This window comes from Zalophus californianus, chromosome 9 (genome assembly GCF_009762305.2).
Source record: "Zalophus californianus isolate mZalCal1 chromosome 9, mZalCal1.pri.v2, whole genome shotgun sequence".
In the NCBI taxonomy this organism is placed as follows: domain Eukaryota; kingdom Metazoa; phylum Chordata; class Mammalia; order Carnivora; family Otariidae; genus Zalophus; species Zalophus californianus.
The window spans coordinates 24,418,307-24,442,971 of record NC_045603.1 but is presented as its reverse complement, the minus strand read 5'-3'; the positions used below and the strand labels follow the sequence as shown (position 1 = coordinate 24,442,971).

The following is a 24,665-nucleotide window of genomic DNA, read 5'->3' as shown; positions in this document are numbered from 1 at the left end:
AGACTGTGTTCTTAGGTGCAAATTAACTGTTGTATCTTCTTGGTGAACTGAGCATTTTATCATTTTGAAATGACTCGTGGCCTTTTTGTAATAATGTTTTTCTCCTCATAAAGTCTGCTTTGTTTGATATTACTAGAGGAAAATGACTTTCTTGTGGCTATTTTCACAGTGTATCTTTTTCCAACCTTTTGCTTTCAACCCTTTTGTGTACTGGTATTTTACCAAAGGCATGCATTTGGATATTTTCAAATATAGTCTGACAACATTGTATTTTGACTGGGGAATTTAATACATTTACATTTAATGTAAATGCTAATATATTTGGTTTGAAATCTGTCATGTTCTTTTGTGTTTTTACTTGTCTGAGCTCTTCTGTTTTTCTCTTTTCCCTTCTTTTGGATTATTTTTGTCATTTTCCTCTGAGTTTTGAAATTATGTGCTTTTTTCAATGCTTTTATTGGTTACCTGCAGGACAGCATACATACTTATCAACATCTAAAGTTAATAAATGTCTTTTTCCCTCTGACTTTTATATTACTGTACATTTTCTTTTTTAACCCAAAATAATATTATTTTTAATTGCTTTATGCAAGAGTTATTTCCTTTAGAATTTTCTCTGTATTTACTACTTTTTTTTTTTTTTACTTCATCTTGCATTTTAGACATTTTATCTAGGAACACTTCTTTCTGTTGAAGTATATACTTTGGAATTCCCTTTGGTGAGGATCTTCTAGAGGCAAACTCTCAATTTTTGTTTGGCTGACAAATGTCATTATTTTACATTAATTTATGAAATAAATTTTATGGAGTAGGTAATTTAAGATCGGAAATTATTTTATTTCAGTACATTGAAAATGTCATCTCCTTATTTCCATTGTTGTTGTTGAGAGATAAACTTTTATTGCTTTAAAGTAGTGAATTTTTTCACTAACTGCTTTTGAATTTCTCTTTGACTTTGCAGAATTTTATTGGGAATGGTTTACTTTTTATTTACTTTGCTTATATTAGTGTAGTGGTTAAGAACACAGACTCTGAAGCCAAATTACCTGGGTTGGAATCCCAGCTCTCACTTAATAATTTTGTGATCTTCAGTAGATTGGTTACCTTTTCTGTGTCATAGTTATCCTTTTCTGTAACTGGAGATAATTGGGTAAATGCCTAACCTCAATAAATAGTAGTTGTCATTTATTATTATCTGAAACTATTTTAAAATTATTATGCTGTCTTAAAGGTTAATAACTTCAAATATACATGTAATATACTTGTTAAACATTATTGAAAAGCTTCTTTTAAAGTTTAGCAACAATATCTTCTTATAGATACTTTAGCTGCCAACATTGTATAGAAAAGAGAGTAAACTGCCTTAAAGCAAAATTAAAGTACATAGGATATAAGGAAAAAAAAAACCTTAGTTTGCCTTTAAGTGCCCTTCATAAATTTATATCACACATATCACTCCTTGTTTTAATGTTCATTATTTTTATTTTTATCTAACTCTGCATCTTTACCTTTATCCACATCTATGTCCATATGCATGGAAAGACATTTGCACTAGGGCTTATTGGGGAGCAGGTGGAGATGGGGGCAAGTATTTAGAATCAGTTTAATATCAATCCCTGAACAATTGGAGAAAGAACAGTGATTCACATTCTAGGAGAATCTCGATGAGAGGTCAAGCTTTTAAAAATGGAACAGTTGGTCACTACAGCCATTTGCAGAGGGACCTTCCACCATAGCATTCCTTTGATTGCTGCTCTCTCTAAGAAGAGCCTCAGGCTTTTCCCCATTAAGCAGTTGACATATAGTTTTGCCCTGTTCAGCATTTTCATTTACTTTTTGCCTCCTGCATTGGCCTACTCTTGCATTTTCCAGCTCTTGAGTGCTGTCCCCTCTAGCTGTGCCTCTGGTAGCTTCTGCTGCTCCTTGACCCATGTGACCCTGTCAGATTGTGAAACCTCCTGGGCCTACCTTTCTTTGCTCTTGAACACACTTCTCCCATTGGCCTCTTCATTCTGCCTCCTTAGGCTAGCAACCTGCTGCTAACTCTTGGTCAATTATATCTCTTTCTACTCATACAAAAAAAAGGAACTTTAACATATCACTCCCCAGGAACATTTAAACCTATTTCTCACGTTATGAAAGTATTCTCTTTCCCACACTTTCCATGTCAAATCCTTGCCAGATATTCCATATACTTTTAAAAATAATAAATCTGCATAGTCTCTTTTGGGGAATTTAGTAATGTAGTTTTCAATATCTGGATCCAAGAATACTAATTGACCATGGAGTCAATATTGTGTGGGTCTTGAGTCATATTTTTTTTTTAAATAAATTAAGAGAAAAAACATTTTCTGAAATTTGTTTCATGATGTTGTTAAAAACAAAATTTCTCAGATTGATTGATCTTCAGCATATGTCAGAATTTATTTACTTGCTGGCAAGAGAAACAACCAAGTGATAAAAGAGTATATTCATTCAGGGAGGGTATGGATGCAGAAGGATTACATATTTGGGAAATAGAATGTTTACCGAAGGAGCTAATTTTAAAAGAGGAGGAAGAAAGTATAAACTATAAAGTTCATTTTGCAAGCTCATAGAAATATCACATCCATATCAGTCTGAGACAGAGTGATCTGAGAAGTTAATGCTATGACTCTATCTGTGGCTGATAATTAGAGTAACAGGGTTTTATCCATCAACAATTGTGTCTGATAATGAACATGGAAGCATGAACTGGTGTGAGGCAGAGATTAGAAGGAGAATACCAGCTAACTAATTCTGATTTAAACAGGTTGCTAGAGTGGTTTTCTTATGCCACAAGCAAAGCCACAAGAACACACAGTTTTCCCATTTCTTAGTTTGGGGGCATTTTCCCCCTTTTTGGTAATAGATACTGGGTCATGATGAAAGATGTAGCTGCTCACATAAATTGCAGTCAAAAAATTGGGAAACACTGACTTGGATGGACTAGATCTCCTCAGACCTAAGATTCTATCTTTTCAGAAGATAACACTGAAATTTGTTTGATGATTTAAATATTGGTGTATTTGAACATTTATCTACTCATTATCTTAGTGTAGAGTTTCATGTTGAATAACTGGCTAAAGCTCATGAAACTACAAGATAATAGCAATAGTGAATGTAGAGCTTAGTATATTCTAGACGCTTTGCTTATATTAATTTCACAACAACTCTGTGAGGTGGGTACTATCATCAGCCCCACTTTACAGAAGTGGAAACTGAGACACAGGATAGAGGAATGCTAGTCGGCAAGGAATCAGGATAGAACAATCTGATTCCAAGTCTGCACTCCTAACATGGTGCTTTGTTGAGTCCTCAAGAGTGGGCCTGGCTGCAAGCACTTCTAGCTTCTGGGTGGGATGGTGATGAAAATTAATATCTGACCTAGGGTGTTGGAGTTTCCCAGGACTTAGAGGATTAACAATGCAGGTTAACATCACTTGATTCACCTGCTCAGTCCTCTTCAGTTAATCTAGTGTCTGAAGCAGAAATACTGGTAGGAACTAAGGATGCTGGTGGCAGCAAAGTAGAAAACCTGGAACTAGGGACTTTGACATAAAATTTTTAGATAATTCAGAGGGCTAAATATTTCAATGTCACAATACTTTTTAGAGTTAAGTTTATAACTTGGAAAAGTTTAACTTCTTAAGTATGGGGGTAGAAATTGTGTTATCCTATTTAACAAAATTTTCTTTAGAAGAATATAGTAGAACCACATTATAAGCTCTTCCCTGGAATTTTATTACAAACTAAGCATCTTTTGAACAATTTCAGTATCTTCTAGAGGCAGACACTAAAGAGGTTTCAAGGGGCAATCATTTTAATGAACCTCCCGGACAAAGGCTTTAAAAATAGTTGTGAAGAATGGCTCAAAGATGCATAACTACAGCTTAGCTTACAAAGGTGTAACTACAGCCAGAGGTTTGATGGCTCAAATTTGTCTTCTTAGGACCTTTAGCTTAATTCTACCTCATCTTCTTGCTATTTTTAGCATCCAGAGTTCCAAGTAGGATGCTCTGGATCGCAAGCCAGCCAAGGTTTAGAGTAAGACTTGAATTATGTTTATTACTTATCAGACTCAAAGAAATGCAACTTGGAGCTAGCAGGGAGGAGGGGCAATAAAGAAGCAGTAGTGGGACCTTCCTTTTGGTCTATGAGACCTAATTTGGAGGGAATCAAACTGCTGCAAAGGCTACTGTTTTGAGTGCAGCTAGACTATCCAAGGCACGGTATTCAGAGGCCACAGAAGATTTAGGCAGACAAACACAATCAAGTGCAAGAAGTCTGATCAAGCAAAGCACTGAAAATTAGGACTCCATGTGTCAAGTGAAAACACAGAGTTGGATAGAACTGGAAAAGTTCTTGGAGAAAAGTCTATTCACTGTAGAAATCCAGCCAGTCTGGGAATAAGAGTTAGGGAGCTGGTGATCTTTTTCTGGAGATCTTTATAGCCCTGGTTAGAGCCAGATTGTATTTCATGGTCCCAAATAAGCAGGCTGTGCATTCAAGACAAGCTCAGTCCTACATCCTGAAGGAAGAGTTAACTAGGTAGAGTTAACTAAGGTAGAAAACTACCAAGTCGTAGTAAAGGCAGAAGCTCAATATTGTCAGTGCCGATGTCAGGAGTGCTGTAACTCAGGAGATCATACAGATGCCCAGGGTTTCCCTCTGAGGTGCCCTGGATTCTAGGTCTTGTTAGCCAAGTGACTAGTGAGAACGTGGTGCTGCAGATGAGGCCCAAAATTACACCCTGCTTCTGGGAGCTGGGGAAGACAAAGGCTGCAAAGGAGGCAGGGACTGGCCTCTGAGAGTCAAGAACCAGCAGCACTGGCATCCCCTGGAAACTCACTAGAAATGCAGAATCTCAGGTCTCACTCCGGACCCACTGAATCAAAATATCTCCCAAATAATGTATACACATTTAACTCTGAGAAGTGCTGGGCTAGACCAGTGCTTCCAAAGCACCCCACAGCTCTAATAATGATTCTCCAAGAAGCTACTGCATTGTGACTTAAACCGTAGGCTCCACAGGAAAGCTTCTCTGGCTTCTCTTGGTACCACCCAAATCAAATTTCAGAACTGAAAAGAAACTAGGAAAACGTCTATTTGATGCTCTCATTTTACGGATGAGGCAGTCAAGTCCCATATGGGTAAAGTGACTTGACCAATGCCACACCTTACTAGTGACAAAAATGAAAATGGGGACCTGAGTCTTCTAGTTCTTCATGTGGATTTCTTTATAACGTGCATATACCTTAACTGCTTACTAACTAATTAATAAAATATTGATTGAGTGCATACTATATGCCAGGCATTTTGTTAGGTGATTAAGGTACCGAGGTGAGGAAGTAATGAATCAACTCCATCTAGTAGAGGAGGGGCTCTTTTTTTCACTCATTGCTAGGCTGTAAGGGATTCCCCATTCAAGCCAATTTTAAATACAGTATTGCTCAACTTTTGTCAAAAGCACATCACTTCTTTGCCATTGAAAAACAAGTCTTTGCATAAGTGAATAAGAGAGCATTGGAAATTTCATCATGGGTGTATTGTCTCCTGCAGAATCCAATCCTGAGTATGCAAGGTGTTATAGGGTGACACTTATCCCTGAGGAGTGAGGACAAGTTGGGAATAGAACTAAGCACATGGATTCAATGAGGCCAACCTGAGAGGTCAGACAGAAAGCTGGCTTGGGGTTAGCAGTGAGTCTAAAAGGATATGGAGAGTGAGGTACCAAGCAAGGTAGGGTGAGGAGCCAGGAGTGGTCATGAGTCTCACAAGCACAGCAGTGATGCTCTAAGCACTTCACACTGACTCATTGAATCCTCACACTATCCCCATGGGGATTACCACATCTCCATTTTACAAATGGGAAGTGAAGGCACAGCGTTTTCATAATTTGCCCAGATCATACAGCCAGTAAGTGATGGAGGCAAACCCGGGCACTCTGGCTCCAAAGCCCAGGCTCCTAACAAATATGCAAGTGAGTTTAGTGTCTTGTTGTTTATCTACTGCTGTATTTTATCCAAGTCCAGTTTGATTTCCGACTTTTATACTTGGAATTCAGTTGTGCCATGCTCAGTTAGAAAAGACTTTAAAATTGTATTGCAAAGCCATTGACAAGTGTCAGCCTGAGGAGGGAGAAAGTCATTTTCATTAAAAGGGGTTAAATATAAAGTATGTTATCTATTTAAATTTTTCCACTAACACGCTTTGGGGAGCTTCATTAGCTCTTAAGAGATGTAATGAAAATTTCAGAGATATGAAGATATTAATTAACATGTAGCAAGTGCTGCGAGCACTACTAAAAAAGTACAAGATGTCACTCCTGTCCACGGGGATTTTGTATGCTAGCCTGGGAGTCAAGGTTAACAAACACAAAATAAGAGCAAACACCATAAAACAGACTAACCTCTCTGGGACTCATTTCATTTTCCTTTCAGAAATGTTTCATCAAAAATTTATCATAGTTTGAAAAACCAAATTTAAAAGACTTTTAATGATTAAAAAGAACATTCCTCTGTCTAGCTGTCCACATCCCTAAATTTCACCATCAGATACAATTACTTTTAACTCTTACTGTCTCTGTTTGGTTGGGTTCCACCCCCCCATATATCTAAATTACATGCTCACATGATAATTCTTTGAGTAATGAACCTCACACACTACTGTGGAGGATGAAGGCTAATATCAACCTGTTTTTTTCCCCCTTACATACATTCTTCTCTTCCACACATTCTCTTAAATGAGTCCTATCACAATTCTTAAACCCATAGCCAGTGTTCACAACTATGTAAATATCACTCACAGCTGAGCCAAATAAGGTACTATTTCCTTCCTTCCTGACTTCTATCCTAAAGAAAAAAAAAAAAACTGCTTTATTTTTGTTTAACTTGGTGTTCTCTGTATTCTAGAATCTCATTCTTCCTAAACTTTCAAAGAACTATACAGTTCTCCATATGGTCAAACTCATCAGTTTATTTCTCATTCTTTTATTGTTTTCCTCTTCTTCAGAGACACGCTCCAAACGGGATTGATTGTTCTCCTGACTCAAATAACTTAAGAGCCCATTCACCATCCTCCTTAGAATTCCTTCATCTCTTTCTGAGATGGGTTCCCTGGGTCTCATGTTTCTATCTTGACTTGCTCTCTCATGTTGAATGACCACATTTCCAGCTTCCCAACAAAGGATGTGTTAGAGGTTCTGATTATTCAAAGGACACACCATATAATATATTCCACAAAGTAATTCGAGGAAGAGTTTGGTAAAGGATAAGGCATGGCAGGTAAAGTAAGCACAGATAACCATTAGAGAGATCCAAGATGCTCAGGAACAGTTGCCAGGGTCCTTGCTCAGTTGCACAGGACACACTTCCTCTACAGGTCATGACCCACCAAAATATGTTATGCTATCTTGGTCTCCAGAAAGCTGATGTCTCATCCGAGGAGGAGTCTTTCATACCTCTCTCTTCATGTAGTCAAAACCATGTGTGGGACCAGATTCAGTGATAGAAATGAAGAGAACAATAGAATCCAGATGCAAATCATCAATATGTATATTTTCTACAAAAAAATGCTAACAAGATGGCACAGGCTGCCTCCTGGTGTGTTTCAGAACCAAGGACAGGACTGCATTAGTCAGTAGGTAGCACATTTCATTCTGGTTTGGCCAAGGGCCAATACCTTGACTACAGTCCCCTGAGAGGCTAACAGGTTGCAACAGATTGACTGAGATTGACCCTGTGCTTACACAGAATATAAAAAGACCTTGAGTGTCTGACAAAAAGTCATCATTTTAATGCTGACTTCATTGTTCTCTAGGCATACTATTCTAGGTTGAAAATTATTTTCCCTCAAAACATGGGAGACATTGCTCCATTATCTCTGGCAATCCTGCATTGTCGTTAAGTCTGGTCCTATTCTGATTCCTAGTTCTTTCTTTTGATTTTTTTCCTCTGGAAGCTCTGGGGATTTTCCTTCTGTCCCTTGTGTTCTCAAATTCCATCATGAGCCTTGGTTTAGCTCTTTCATCCATTGTGCCCCTTTCAATCTGGAAAGTATAGCCTTTGGTTCAAGAAGAATTTTTTTCTTTGATGATTTCCCAAATCTGATTATTTCTGTACCTTCTAGGATTATTATTCAGATATCAAATTTATTAGATTGAGTATTTTTCTCATCTTTTCTCCCCTATTACCTATGTTTTAAAATTTAGGTTTGCTTCTGGGGAGATATATATTCAACTTTATATTTCAACTCTTGTTGATTATTTAGTTGTGATCATGTTTTTGTTTTTAAGAGCTCTTTTTCTCTATTCATTTTAACAGCACTGTGTTCTTGATTCATGGATGAAATATTGTCTTTATTCTGTTTGAAGATCTCAATTATGGTTTCATTGAAGTTCTCTTCTGCTCTCTGTCTTATACCTGACTCTTCAGGTTCCTTTCTTATATTAGTTTTTTTGGCCTCTATCTTTCATTTCATGTCTAGTGACCCTTGGCTATTCATTCATGTTTGAAGGTGCTAAAAAGTGTATCAGGTTAGACTTATTGATTTATAGACCTCATTGTAGGGTAACTGCAGGAGCCAACGGTTTCGTTGCAGGATGCTGAAATGTCAGTACCCATAGGTCTTTTCTCTTTGTCTGGTCGGTTTCCTCAAAGAGGATCCTTTTCAACTTCTGTCTGGTTTCCTACATCCTGGGCAGGGCCTGCAGTGGGGTAGGAGATGTCTCTTGTTCAGAACACAGACTTTCACTTAATTCCAATGTTTTCTTTTTTTTTTAATTTAAGATACTTTAAAATTTATTTGAGAGAGTGTGCATGAGTGGGGGGAGGGGTAGAGGGAGAAAATCCTCAAGCAGACTTCCTGCTGAGTGTAGAGCCTGATGTGGGGCTCAATCCCACAACTGTGAGATCATGACCTGAGCTGAAACCAAGAATTGGATGCTTAATCAACTGAGCCACCCAGGCACCCCCTCCAGTGTTTTTAGTTCAGCATCTCACCCCTGTACCTAATATCCCTGAGAATAGATCTCTGATTTAGCCTCAGCAGAGAGGAAAATGGGAGAGGTTTGGCCAGAGAGGAGGCAAGGGAAGTGGGGAAATCTGGTTGCACGGGTTCATCAAAGGGATGGGAGGGAGGTTGTCTAAGATACCTGACATCTCCAGTTCCCAAGCCTTTCCAGGGCTCTCAGTCACGCTTGTTGTTGGCAACCCCTCTGAAGGCAGTTAGGACACAGCCTTTCCTGTTTTCTGAGTCACCCAGTGCTCTTCTGAGTACTTTCTGTCCTTCAAAGGGTGGCTAACATCTCCTGTCTGCTTTACCTCCTCTCTTCTTATCTGTCTTTGTAGATTTATGCCTTTTTAAAGGCATACTTTACTCTTATTTTAGTTTGATTATCAAGGAAGCAGAGATAAATGCATGCACTTAATTAGTCAGTTTTGATGGGCAGCTCTGGGCCTCAGCTTTCTTATATCTAAAATGAGGGGCTTAGACCAGATCCTCTCTAAGGTTCTATGAATCTCAAATTCTGCGACTATGACCGTAAATAGGTGCTATAGTTATGGAATTGACTTTAAGGATTGCCAAAATGGAAACAACAGGGAAATTACCAGAGCATGAGTCATTAGGAGAAGTTCTACAGTAGAGGTGGGGACCAGAAAGTTGTGTGTAGGTTGAATAAATGGAAAGAGGAAGCAAACAGCATAAGTGAGGCGCAGAAGCAGCTATGACCACCGATGGGAAAGGGGCATGTTGAGAAGTAACTAGAAACAAGGTTGGATATTCACTAGGTACATATTTCCAACTTATAGAGGGCCTTCAAAGGCTGAGATTTAAACTTAATTGCAGTAAGAAATGGCACTCTTTGAAAATAATATAATATTATTATCAAATGACATTTATTTTCACCTCAAACTTCATACAATTCTCATTCATATCATTCCTCTTTTTCTTAAGATTTTATTTTATTTATTTATGAGAGACAGAGAGAGAGGCAGAGGCAGAGGCAGAGGGAGAAGCAGGGGCAAGACGCGATCCCAGGACCCCGGGATCATGACCTGAGCAGAAGGCAGAGGCTTAACCGACTGAGCCACCCAGGCACCCCATATCATTCCTCTTTAAAGTGAATTGAGGGGCACCTGCCTGGCTCAGTTGGTAAAGCATGCGACTCTTGATCTCGGGGTTGTGAGTTCAAGCCCCACGTTGGGCATGAAGCCTACTTAAAAAGAATTGTTTAAAGTGAATTGATAAAAAGTTGTTTTCTCTTTCAAAGAAAAACTTCTTAAAATTTAATGATATTATTTTGAGGCAAAATGTAATTTTGATGTCACATTTTATGTATTTTAATTTTTTATAGGTTTTATTGTTGTATGCATACAACATGAAGCCCCAGAATATTTCAGATGCTGTACCTAATAGCACTTATTGCAATGTCTATACTGGCTCTTTCTGGGTTCCACTGAACAGGCAAGTAATGAATGATTTTCCACAACTCTGCTGATATTTTCATTGGAACAGGCTGTTTTAGTAATGTACAAGGTAAATCACAGAAGAACTTTTAGAAGACTTTTTTAGAAGAATCTTCCTTTTATTTAGAGGAGTATGATATTGCAGTGGTTAAGAGCATGAACTCTGAATCCAGCCCACTTTGGTTAAAATGCCAGTGGTGCCCCTTACTAACTTGACAAACTTGAGCAGGTGACTTAACATCTGTGTGCCTCAGTCTCCCTATAATGAAGTGGGTATAACAATAATAGTACTTAGAGTTGTTGGAGAAACAGTTCCTGACACTTCATAAAGATTATAAAGAGTACAAAGATACCGTCTGTGCTGTATTCTGCCTGTAACTTGGGGTGTGTTTAACAAGTAACGTGCGGCTCTGTATTGGGTTGCAGTATTAAGGGCAAACTCCACCACCTGTCTTATCCCCCCCTTCCCCTGTGTCTGAGCCTATTTTTTATTGTTCACCGCATCAAACGTCTCTGCCTCAGCCAGGTTGTCTTCCTTCCTCTCCATCAAACGGGGCATATCTCTAACTTTTGCTCATGCCTGGTTTCTCTCTTTTCCATTTCACTTTACCAGATTCCCAGTTCATTTTTTAAATTTTTTCATTGCTTAGTTAATTTAGTTTTGATTCCATTGTTCATTGCCCTTGTGATCTCAGCCTCCATTTCCTTAGTTGTAAAATGGAAATAATATCTACTCTGCCTGCCTCTTGGGATTGTCGTTAAGATCAAACTGGACAATGTATGCACATACTCTGAAAGGCCAAAAGCACTGGGCAGATGTCAAGTCTCATTACGAGCTCCTGTATCTGTCAGTGTTAGCTTTTTGTCCTGCTAGGCACCTCGTAAGTGCTTAGTGAACAGAGACTTGGTGCTTCTCTGTTCTTCCCTGACGAGCCTTGTTCATGCTCCATGATTTTCATTTTGAAGGACTTCTTGGCCTCGCCATAAAAGAGAATAAAAGAAGAGATGTTTCAAGAGCTGGCATATTTTCAATTATTCAGTCTATTTTCCTTTTCTTTTTTCTTTTTCAGTGAAATGGCAGAAAGTCTAGGCACAGGACATATACCAGCACAGCTAAGCAAGAAAGTTAGGAAATTATACACTTGCTTTGTATCCAGAAACATGGCAGGATTTATTTTTTAGAATCACATAATGAAAATGATTATAAATTCTGCAGAGTAGAATGTAATCAAACTGACAGAATTCTTTTTTATTCCAAAAAGTCCTTAATTTAGATGTGTTTATGAGCAGTGGTAGGTTTACTAAAATTAGGGACGTGCACCAGTCACTGAGCCAACACAGAGGGAGGTGCCTGATAGTTTCTCATCTAACCCGTCCCTCGGTGGCACGGGGAGGGCTGCCTGTTTCTCTCACTGAGGCTGACACTCCTTGTGTTCTTAGGAGGGTCAAGGTGAGATCAGCATGTGGGGACTTGCTTCCTGTTGACCATCTTTCAGAAGGCAAAGTAAGAGTACAACAGGTCTGGGGCGCCTGGGTGGCTCAGTTGGTTAAGCGACTGCCTTCGGCTCAGGTCATGACCCTGGAGTCCCGGGATCGAGTCCCGCGTCAGGCTCCCTGCTCAGTGGGGAGTCTGCTTCTCCCTCTGACCCTACCCCCTCTCATGCTCTCTCTCTCTCTCTCTCTCTCTCTCTCTCATTCTCTCTCTCAAATAAATAAATAAAATCTTAAAATAAAAGAGTACAACAGGTCAGAAAAAAATAGGCCCGAGAAGGAACCTGAACAACCTTCAAATTGGGCAGTCCTCCTTCAATTGTTCATTTCACTTCCTGATCTCCAAATTAAATACTACAAGGAAAACATATTTTAATTCGTTGCATTTTTCTTACAGCAACAAAGGAAAAGAGAATGTTCTCATTAAACATGCATAAAGGTTTCTGTGTAGTTTTATCTAATTACGCTCTTCTAACCAAGATCTAGTTCCCTACCTACTGTCTCTGCCTTCAAGTATCCTGCCATCCACATATTTCTACTTCTGGCTGGGTCCTGCCTCCAGGCCCCGGCAGCCCGGGAGAGTGAGTGCCCATGAATCAGTGAATGAAAGCAGAGGCTGCGGGGAGCTGGTCTAGCCCAGATGGATATTTGTTTGTGGGCCAACATGGGAGTTCAAAGGCTGGACCCAGCACTGATGTGGACAGAGAGGTGAAGATGTATATGGGCAAGTTGTTGGGGCAAATGGGGTCACGAGGCTCAGGGCCTGAAGGAGAGATGCTCGGTCCTCTGATGTTGCTCCTTGCACAGGTGCCCAGCCTGCTCTGCTTGGTCCCAGCCTGGTTTTACAGAGTTAGACCAGGCCATTTATTTTTGAAGCAAATAATACAGCTCTGGACATTTATTGACCACCTGAAATGCAAACATCAAAGAATAGTTTATCCTTCCTGCAGTTCCACATGTTAGAAAGGAAAGCTATATTATTTTTGAAAGAGAAGTAAGAATTCTACGAATTCTTTCTCTGGGTATTAGAATCAAGAATAGTGGTTTACAATATCATCTTTCCTTCATGGGGTTTCTTATGATTAAGAATGTATGTAGATACCTCATTTTGTCCTTACAAAATGCTGTGAAGTAGATGACGTGGGTTTTATCATTCAGTCTTGCAGTAGGAGGAATGTCAGGGCCAGAGAGGTTAGGTGACTTGTCCAGGGTCCCATGCTGGTGTGTGGTGGACCCAAGCATGACTCACCCAGGTCCTTTGAGTCCTATTTTTTCTCCAATGCATCAGGCAGCTTTTCTATCACTATTGGAGATGACCCATTTTTTTTTTTTTAAATGGATGTATTCCAAGTAAACTTTTAATAACAGATCTTTACATTTTAATCATTGCCTTTTTTAATAGAAGCATTTCTTAATACAATTTCAGATCCTCTTATTTAACTAAAGGTATATTTTTTAACCTTCTTTTGCTGAGAACCATCATTATGATAATTTTGAGTATCATGCCATACTGCAGATGAGGACCCTGTGGAACACTGGAGATGACATTCCTGCATACATTCCTGATGTCAGTTTGCTTTCACAGATCATTTGTTTCTTTCTCATAGAAGTTTCCCTCTTTCCCTGGATGGTGACACCCACATGGATGCAAACACACAGGCATGCACATGTGTGCTATGCCTGTAGCATAGAATCACGGAGGGCCATGCAGGTGGCTCTTTGCCTCCTTCAGCTGCTGCAAATGCTTTTCCATCTCCTGACTCCACTCATCCGTTGGTTTACCTCTGCCTTCAGAGTATCCCATGTTCACTGGCCTATGGCTCCAGAAGTTTTCCCTCTTCAATATAATTGCCACTGTGTACTCTGCCTTCCTTCTTGGCTTTTGATTTTGATTTTCCTTCTTTCTTGATTCTTCTCCCTACCCTTTCACCTCTCCCCCCTACAGTACACTTCACTGTTGTGGGTTCAGTGACTGGCCTTTTTGAACCATGCCTATCTTGCCATAATTCTTACCTTCAGGTCAGCAAGGTAGTCATCACATGGCGTTAAGATTTACACAGGAGCAAACTTTGTCATTGCCTGGACTTTCTTTGCCCACATAGATGTTTTATTTTCTTTATTTTCATCTTAAGCAATATTTTGGATGTGTGCCTTTCTGTCATTGTGCCTTTGCCAGTCATTTTATATCTATTTGAGTATATAACTAGATCATAAACATTATACAGGTTAGAATTGTGTCTCTTTGCTCGTGTTTCTTGAATGAACAAATGACTGAATGAATAATGTTTGGGAATGCCAGAAATCCAAGTGTTAAGTAACTGAGGACTTACTTTACACATATTATTGATTCTGGGAATAAATGAATGCCTTTCTTACCTTTTCAAGTAAAATACATATTTATCTGTTATTTTTAGAGTTATTTCAATTCATGAGAAACTATCTAATCTTAAGCAAATAGCTGAAATATCATTGCCAACAGCTCCTGAAATCGCTTCAGATGAAAATGTATCTGAAATGCAAGAAATGGAAGAGAAATCAATTGATAAGGAAATGGAAGTAAGTTATTAAATAATGGAAAATTGTATTGCTCTTGTGGCGTGGCTGTCATTTTACATAATTATTTATGTGATTTTTTTACTTCATCAAAGCATAGCTATGGAACTAAACTTGAACGTTGTGGTTCTTTTGTTCTCTATTTTCTCTCTTTAGAGTACCAGATATGATCCACCTTTTTTGGACACATAGGTAGTGTTTCCTTCAAAGCTCTTCTAAGCTTACCAATTATAAGAATCTGATATGAATGAATACAAAGGCAATCTAGAGAAATCATCCAGATATCACTGTGAATCCCAAGAAACAATGCTCTGTGACTTTATATTATTATTTTACTCTTCATTCTTAAATCTATTGTTTCTTTTTTATTACTTAAGAAATGTGTGAAGAAAACTAGAAAGTACAGAGAAGCATATATCTTTCAGACCTTTTCTATGCATATGTATTTTTCGAACACCAACAAAAAAGGTTATACATCTTAATGGTGTATTATTATTTTGATCACACAGGTGAGTGGTTTCTGTGGTGATTGATAGAATGTGTTTGGTAATTTCTCTTTTACCCTTCCTAAGTTCTGAACCCGGTTGAGGAATGGGATGTAGGAGATGGATAGTGGAGATCAAAATATCAGCATCATTAACTGATAAAGCTGATTAGCAAACATGGCTTTAGGTCTGTTACCAAACGAGCTTAGTAGTATCTCACCCCTGAATGAGCCAGACTTGCCCACCTACCCACATGTATAACTATAGGATTGCCCACTACCCTTCCGTCCCCACCAGGCTCACTGCACACAGGAGCCGAGACCAACAGTTCTGCAGGCAGGGTGCCTCCAAAAATATAAGCAAAGATTGCCCAGAAGGGACTAAACCTACCATGTTCTTTTGCTTTTTCCAAACTCACCAATCAGATAAGTCACTCTACTTTTCTGGCAGTAAATTAGCTGCAAGTCTGAAAGAAGCCTGAAGTCTCCTCGTACCGGAGTGGAGTGGCAATTCCTTACCCTCTTTGGAAATGAGGGGAACAGAGAAATATTTGTTCTCCCCTAATCATTTGCTCTTTGAATTTCCATTTGCACATTAATCCAATTTCTTGAGTTATAGACTCTGTAGTTATTGTGGCCATTTTTAAAATTAAATAGCTCTACAAGACTTATTGAAAAGGGACAATCTCCGACCCAATCTCTCCTCACTCTGCAGTCCTGCTCTGCAGAGGCAGCTGTTTTCAACTCTTTCCACTGTTTCTCATTATTTACTTCCAGGTGTAGAGTAATAATGTAGTATCAGTCATGAAAAACGAGGTAACAGCCTTCAAATCCAAGTGGGACAACTGAGGCCCTGCTCCATATCTCCTCAGGCCAGCAGCCAGGCTGGTGGCACATCCATCATATGAAATATCACCAGTCACAGTAGCAGGAGGGAAGAAAGGGGGCAAATTACACTGGCTCTTAAGGTTTCCGTCATATCACTTCTACTATATTTCATTGGCCAAATAAGTCACATGCTACGGCTTGGAAGAAGAAAAGCCAGAAATATTGATCAACAGTGCTAAAAGCTACAAATAATTATTCTCTTTTTCTTGGATGTATCAATTTGAGATAATATGTGTTGATTTTATTATGATATATAAGGATTTAATTCACTTATACTTCTCCCCAACTTCTCCTTTCCCCTTTCCCGGGTATTGTTATATCACAGAGTTTGGTTAAATCGATATTCAGTATTTACATTATTACAGCCAAGTCGAATAGTGTACTAAGGTTATTTCTCTTTCCTGTATATGCTTTGATTCTTCTTGACTTGTCTTTTTTTCCTTAACTTTCTTCTGACCATTACATCAGAATTTTCACATGTTCACCCATAGATTTTTACCCAAGTATTCATGCTTATCAAATAATGTCTCAGTTCCTTTATTTCTTCTGCTTTAGCTGAGGATTGCCTACCCAACAGTGCCTGCCACACAGCTCTAATTCTGGGACCTCCCTTTGCTGCTTTTCTGGTTGAACTCCTAGCCAGTTGGGGCCCGGCTCTGTTTATCCTCTCTGTAAGCTTTTAGGATCCTCCCTTCATATATGGTCTGCTGTATTTTTACCTTGAATCACTTTTTGCTAGGTTAATAGTCAATTACCAATAGTAAAACATTTTTAATTCCTAAAGAATAGTATTGGTATAGCTCTTTTTTTGTCTTTTTTCTATTTTTTTTTTTTTTTTACCATTTTAACCTTTTCTTTTTATTGAAGTATAGTTGGCACACAATGTTATGTTAGTTTCAGTGTAGCTTTAGCCCTTTTTTACTGTTTTCCTCATCTGTGCACTCATGTGAAAGCATAAAAGCTGGCAACTCTCCTGATTTTCAGAGTACACTTGTTTGCATTTTGAGCCTGAATTTACCAGTAGGGTGAGTGAATGCATTTTTCATTATTGTGAAAGCAACAAGCCCAGCTATAAGAGGATGCATCAGGCAAGAACAGTTAGCCTTTGTGGAACGCCACTTTCCCATACTTAATCTCCTCTGCTGTGTGCTTGGATTTATCATAGAACTGATGTCTTAGATTTTGGGTTGTACATCCCAAAAATCTTTTCAGTGTCTTTGTATGTTGCTATATGAATTACCAGATGTTTCATGGTATTACTGATATAGAGTACTTATAATCTCCTAATAGATCAGATATCTCAAACCCATGAGATTATATATATTATAAAATAATACTTTAACATACATATTTTCATAAAGTGTATGGTTACTGTTTTACATCTATTTTCAAGAAGAACTCAGCTCTGGTGTCATTTTTGCACTTCTTTTGTAGATCACTTAATAATCACAGTTTTTCAGTTGTAGACCAAACATATCAGATTGCTGTTTTTGAGCCACAGTCTAGAATATTCTTTGCTGAAATTGTCCCTGAATCCACTTCTATATAGTTCATGTATGGAAAATGGTTATTTTCTCCTGAACCCATTTGTTTTTCCAGCTTAGATTGTCTGAGGCAGAAGAGTGAGCATCCACAAAAGCAGGGAGTCTAGGTTGTGCTCTGCCACTCAGTTTTACTACCTAGGGTCAGTCACTTAACCTTTTCTGGGATTAATTTTCTTCTCATCTCTAAAAATGATCATTTCATTAAAATAGTGTTCTGAGATGGAGAGTTGTGCCGCTTGGTTGGAATGTGAGTCATCAGAATTTCCCTGTGTGTCTGATGTGGGTATCAAATTTATCACAATGACCCCAGTGTCTCAGTTAAGGGGTTGACTATGAATATAAACAAATATCAAATAAACAGGGGTATGGGGGAGGATTTGAATGTAAGCAGAGGGAGGAATCCAGAGGCCCTACCTTGCCTTAACCACGGTTGGTGGCTTGCTTTCATGTCCTAACTGGAATGGTATATGTGAGTGGATCAGTCCTTGAGTAAAACAAACTGCTTTCATTCCTGATGTTCTCTGCTCTGTCTTTGAATTTGTCTTATTCTTCAATTTAGAAAATGTTTCTTCAGCTTTAAGTAGGGCATTTTCAGCTATTTTCAGTTCTGTTGGTTCTATGTATGAGAGAATGTCATCAAATGGAAGACAAATTGATATTTGTTTAGGTGAATTGGCAAACAGAGTAGTTCAGAACATTTGAAAAGTTGAGAAATAGAAGGAACATATAAAGTTTTCTTTTTTTCCAGTATGCCAACTGGAACTTAAAAAAGGGCAGCTATATTCTGTGTTGTAACCCATCTCATTGACTAAATCTGCCGGTTCGTTGTCATGACAACCTTCACTTGGCGCTAATAAGAAGTTAACTAGGGCACTTGAAGAGATCGATTCTGGTCTGGAATTGGACAGGATTTCATAACCTCTATAATCTATTATATTTATTTCTATCACAGTATAGATTTTTGGTGGGTTATTAAGTAGAAGGGCCCAGAAAATGTGCCTTTGGTTGATATGGGGAATAATGAATCTTATTCTCTTTCTTATTCCCTTCCCTTTTTTACCCTTCCCCCCTCCCCAAAAGCCTATAGTCTGGAATAAGCTAAGAAAATCAGAACACAGATATTAATTTAAGATGTATTGAGAGGGTTACAGAACAGGTGTTCTAATCACTTCTGGCTTGAAAACTATGTATGTCCTTCTAAAATGAACAACACTGGCTCAGAATGACTGAGTTATTTTAACCTGTCATTCATAGCTTTAGGAGTATCTTCAGAGCTTAAAGCATATGAAAGATGTAAACGATCCTGACTTTGAGACAAACACCTTGTTTGGAACGATAGCATACTGATATGAAAAGCCTAAAAAGATGTTTACCAAGTCACCTAAGGTTAGTTCAGCAAACATTTATGGGATGCCTGGATTGTACCAAGGCAATTAAAATTTGTATATAGTCGGGGTGCCTGAGTGGCTCCACTGGTTAATTGATTTCGGCTCAGGTCATGATCTCAGGGTTGTGAGATCAAGCCCCACGTTGGGCTCTGCAGTGGGCATGGAGCCTGCTTAAGATTCTCTCTCTCTCCCCCTCTGTCACATTCCCCAAAATAAAATCTTAAAAGAGATTAGTATGTAGTCAGCATATCCCAAATATCAAAGTACTATGAAAACAGAAAAAAATACAATTGGACATTAGCATCAATTAAGAAATTCTTTTTGAGGAACTATTATGTGCAAAAATTTTCCAGGCTTGGGAAGGAGATAAGGACATAACAGAAATCAGTAGTATTAGGTCTTTGTCATGGAGGAGCTTAATCATTGTATGCGTCTGGCCGTAAGTACCCAGATGTCATTCATAATGAGCCCAGCCACCTGGTAGTCCTCTTTTAGCAAAATGTGGCATTCAAAGAAACATCAATCTGATGTTCAAAACCCATAGGGGCACCTGGGTGGCTCAGTCGGTTGAGCGTCTGCCTTCAGCTCAGATCCTGATCCCAGGGTCCTGGGATCCAGCCCCGCATCGGGCGCCCTGCTCAGCGGGAAGCCTGCTTCTCCCTCCCCGACTCCTCCTGCTTGTGTTCCCTCTCTTGCTGTCTCTCTCTCTCTGTCAAATAAATAAATAAAATCTTTAAAAAAAAAAACATTGAAAATAATCTAAGTCTTTATGGAGTCTCTCATAAGAACGTTCGAGAGGGAATCCTTTCATAATACATAGGAAAACTTCTCTTAAATCTTTTCTCCAACTGTCATGTTCTTTAGTATCTCTCTGACATCCACATGTGGCCCTCTGACAAAATACCTCCAAACACCCTGTACCCTTACCGTATTGCTTTGGCAGTTATGTGTCTCTTCCTCTTTGTTTACTGCAAATTCCTTTGCTGGGTGTCTTATTCATCATCTTATCTCCAGTATCTAGCCCAGCGCCTGACACACAGTGCCTCTCGATTACTTGTTTGGGAAGCTTCTAGTTGGAGGGCACTCATAGAGGACTGAGGATACAGCAAGAGAAGGGATGTGAAGTCAGGGACTGAATGTTCTACTCGGGACAATGGGCTTATCTGTTGTGGTGGGAGAACAGGGGGAATGCAGTGGGAGATGGGGCTGAAGAGGTAGGTGGAACGAAGTGCTTCCTCCTCTCTGAGTCACCACATGGTACTGTTAAGAGTCCATCTCTACTTTTCTTCCCACTAGACCATCAATTAGCTGCTTAAGGACTCTCTTTCTGTCTTTTCATTACCAATTTATGGCACTTAGGATGCATACAGTAGGCATTGAACAAAAAAATGGTGAGTGAACTTTGTTCTGTAGGCAAGGGACAGGAGAAGGCAGGGCTGGGTACGGGTGGTAGGAGAGGGAGGGGGCAGCACCTGGAAGGACTTCTCATGACCCATCCTGTGATTTGCTGAGACATGTGGTGGCATGGCCTGGTGGCATGTGAAGGAGGGATGAGGGAAGCAAGAGTTTGGAGGATGGAAAACAATTTAGGAAGTTTTTTCCACAGGTGAAAGAAGATGAGGATTTCAACTAAGTCAAAGAGTCGGCATGGTTATTTTTGAAGTAACTCAGAAAACCATCATCGAATCATCAGATGCTCCTTTTTAAGGGAAAAATGGCAAAGATTGAACAAGGATTATTCTGTGCCCTCCCAGCCCCTTGCCAATCGTGCACAGTATATCTCTGGCAGCTTTCTGCCTGGTGTGATGAGCTCAAGGCTACATTTCTATGGTAGCCAAGCATCCAGTCAGCCAACGTCTGCTATTTGTAATGGTTTACTGCAAATAATGCCAAAGAAATAGGATGTTGTTGAGGTGAAATTTCTGCTTGATAAATGTTGAGACAGGGAGCAGAAGGCATTTATTTATCAGGTAACATTGCTGTCTTCATCTGTTATGTGAAATGATTAATGATATAGACAATCTCATTTTGCTTGATAGCTCTTGATGAAATCATGACAGTAACGCATCATGGCTGTTATTGAAATCTTTCCTATAGGGAGGAAATATACTTAAACCAGTCCTGAGAGCTCAATTAGAAATATAGAAATATAGGTAAATAAGAGGAGTATCAGAGTGCAACCAGTCCTGAGAACTCAATTAGAAATATAGAAATATAGATAAATAAGAGGAGTATCAGTGTTCAGACAGAGGAGTATCCTTTCTGTCTTAAAGTGGACCAAGAGCCTGGGAGGTTCATCATGGCAAAGTAGTATACCCTGATCAGTGCTGGAGACCCTGCTTGCCCTCCACCTTTTTTGTCCCACTGAAGCTGGTCCACTTCTCGCCATGATCACTTCCTGCCCAAACAGTTTGAGTAGCCTCCTAGCTAATTTATCTTTCTCTTGTCTCTTTCTGAGCCCAGTTCACCTTAAAACTGTGGCCAGAAGTATCTTTTTTAAAGCAATTGGATCATTATTTCCTCAGACCAGTGCCTCTCAATTTCCTTACTTTTACATGTCCTAAGTTGACCTCTCCAGCCTTATTTCTCATCACTCTCACTGCCATGCTTCCTATACACACCCACAGTAATGACCATATCAGATGCTTTATGTTCCTTGAATATCCACTGTTCTCCCTCCATCTGGAATGCCCTTGTCCCCATTCTCTGCCAGTGAAATCCTACTATTCATTCAAGTCTCATTTCACATGACCCTTCCTCCAAGAAGTCTTCCCCGTTCCTTACACTTCCTCTGTCCCACCTCTAGTTTCCTATCCATGTTCTGACCACATTCTACTTGGTATTTTATTTAGGAGTGTACGAATCTATTCTTCTCAGCTATTGTACACTTTGTGAGGATAAGGGTCTGTTTCTTCATCTTTGTGTTCCACAGCATCTTGAATATATTTGTTAAATTGAACTGAATTAGCAATAGCTTTGGAACTTTAAAATGTGATCTTTTCTGTATTCATGTATTTATTAAAACTTAAATATAATATGGTTTGGGGGCTGTGAATTCTGTTGTTTGTTTCTTTTTTTAAAAAGTTTTAAAAATTAGTGTAACGTTATCATTTTCATATTTCTGAGTGCTGGTACACGTGTGTATTAAACAACCATAAAAGTGAATTGTTGCTGGACCTGGCAACATCACAAAGTAGGCAGAGTTTCTGACAGTCTTATAGTCATGACTCCTTTAGCTGTAAGTAAAGAAAGGCTGCTTACACTGGTTCAAGTAAAGTAGGTGTGGGGGAAGGCAGTATGTGACAGGGTATGATAAGCTCATACATAAGGACTGGAAACCAGACACAATGGGCCTCACAGAAAAATGGAACTGGTGAGTTGGGAGCCAGGACGGTGCTTAATTACGGGGAGGGGGGTGGCGGGGTGTAAGTTCTCACACATCTGTTTCCTTCTCTTACTCATCTTATATCTAGCCCAATGGCTGCCTTTTCCACGTTTGTATCAGGACCTTCAGCTCCTATAGTCAGTACTCACTATAGCTCTCTTCTCTTGCCTTTCCTTATATGAAATTACGATGATAGGGAATCTGACTGACTCACTCCTTCCCGCGGTAGATCCATCTGGGGTCAGAGGTCCACACATAAACACGGCTGTGTCCACACAGTAGGGGCTATGCCAGTGTCATCAGCAATGGACAACGTATGATACGGACTTTTGGTTCCTTTTCATTTACTCTCTCCATTTCTTTCTCAGTTCTCAACCATTCTTCTCTGCTTCCTGGGGTCTGAATCTCTTTATCCCCAGGTTCTCATCGCAGAAGAAAAGTGATTTTCCAAAACCTCATTCTGGTGTGAATTCTGTAACATATGAATTTTAACAATGAAATAATGTATGATTCATAAGTAAATCTTATCTTCTGTGGCCATCCTGTGTCTTTTCAAATAACCTTAATTATATGAGGGATTGTGACCTACGAGTCCCTCTAAATTTTCTCCTGGGAATGAGGGTTAGGTGGTGATGCAAGAAAAGACAAATGAAATAGTTTATAACTAAAATATCTAGTAGTTTACCAGTAAGTTCAACCTCACTTTATTGTCTTCTTATTTCTAGAACATGATTATTGAATGTTGCTCTGAAATAATAAATCTGTTTTTGACTGATGGAGATGTAACACCATTGTCTGAGGTACGTATCTTTTTGAAAATGTATCTGAGCCTCTCACAAGTATTATTGTTGCTATGGAAACAGAAATACAGAAAACATCTATTATGAAAGTATCAAGGGCCTAACTCTCCTTAATTAATGTGAAGAAGTGATAAACAGGAGTTTATAATAGCATGTTATTTTGGTTAAAAATATTCTTTGTTAAAAAATCAACTACAGAGAATTATGAAGAGGATAATTTTAAAATCATCTCAAATCTACTATTCAGAGAATAATCAACTACGGGCATTTTGGAGAATATCTCAAATTTTTTCCATGTACAAATAAACCTTAGAATTTTTACATCAATGGGATTGTACTGTACATGCATTCTGTAGCTTGTTTTTTTTAATTTAGCAATAGTGTTATGGAGATACTTTTATGTGAAGTCTACTTTGTCATGTTTAATGCCTGCATAATAGTGTCTTTTGTATATTTTTTGTCAGGCTCTATTTACACAACTAGATTTTTATTCATGAATCTTGAGGTTGATGGATTCTAGCATATACATATTTCATCCTTCTGTATTATCTCCTCAGAGTTATTTCTTAGGAGTACATTTTTGGAGTAAAAAAAGTGTATATACTTTTTAAATATAATTACTTTTTTATATACTTTTTTATTATACATAATATAAAATTTATACTTTTAACCATTTCTGCGTATACACTTCAATGGCATTAAGTCCATTCACAATGCTGTGCAACCGTCTCCACCATCCATCTCCAGAATTTCTCACCGTTCTAAACAGAAACTTTGTGCCCATTAAATAATAACTCCCCATTCCATCTTCTCCCAGCTCCTGGTAACCTCCATTCTACTTTCTGCTTCTGTTGTACTATTTGCCCATTCTCGGTACCTGCACATAAGTGGAGTCATACATAGGATCCTGTGTGGCGGGCTTATTCCACTTAGCACAGTGTTTTCAAAGCTCATCCTTGTAGCATGTGTCACTTCATCCCTTCTTAAGGCTTGATAATATTCCACTCTGTGGATGTATCATGTTTGTTTATGCATTCTTTTGTAGGTTGTCACTTGAGTCATTTCTCCCTTTTGGCTATTGTAAATAACGCTGCTATGAACATGGGTGTGCAAGAGTTTGCTTTCAATTCTTCTGGGATCTACATTCTCTCATTGGCAGTAGATGAGAGGGCCGGTTTCCCCACATATTCATCTACACAGGCTCTCCCCGCCTACTTCCCCTCTCTCTCTTCCCTTTCCCCTTCTTTTCCCTCTCTTCCTTGTCTTTGTCCTTCCAGTTTCCTAACCATTCCAGGCATGCTAAGTGAAAAAAAATGACCTTTTCAATTATTTCATATTCATTAATAATCTGGCCAAATATAGTTTATATGTTTGTTGGCAATCAGTGTTTCTCCTTTTGTGAAATAGTACTCATTCAGTCGATCAACAGACCTTTAGAGCGAGCTGTGCATGTGTCAGGAACCCCTTTCTAAGACCCTGGAGAGCCAGCTGCAAATGAGCAGCAAGGACCTTGCACTCTTGGAGCTGCCATTTTTGTGGAGGGAAATAGTAAATAATAGTAATAAATCAGTAAGCAGGATAATTTCAGATTTTGTTAAGAGATATGAAAGAAAAAACAGAGTGATATGTTAGAATAGGGTCAGGT

The 24,665-nt window shown here is 38.9% G+C and overlaps 1 protein-coding gene across 1 annotated transcript in view; it reads left to right on the top strand.

The window, feature by feature from the left end:
* CFAP54 (cilia and flagella associated protein 54) overlaps window positions 1–24,665 on the top strand; it is a 301,093-nt gene that overhangs the window by 255,654 nt on the left and 20,774 nt on the right. Inside the window, exons 65-67 of the mRNA XM_027594798.2 lie at window positions 10,376–10,485; window positions 14,393–14,534; window positions 22,946–23,020. Of these exons, the coding sequence (XP_027450599.2) occupies window positions 10,376–10,485; window positions 14,393–14,534; window positions 22,946–23,020 (327 nt within the window). The remainder of the gene's footprint in view (window positions 1–10,375; window positions 10,486–14,392; window positions 14,535–22,945; window positions 23,021–24,665) is intronic.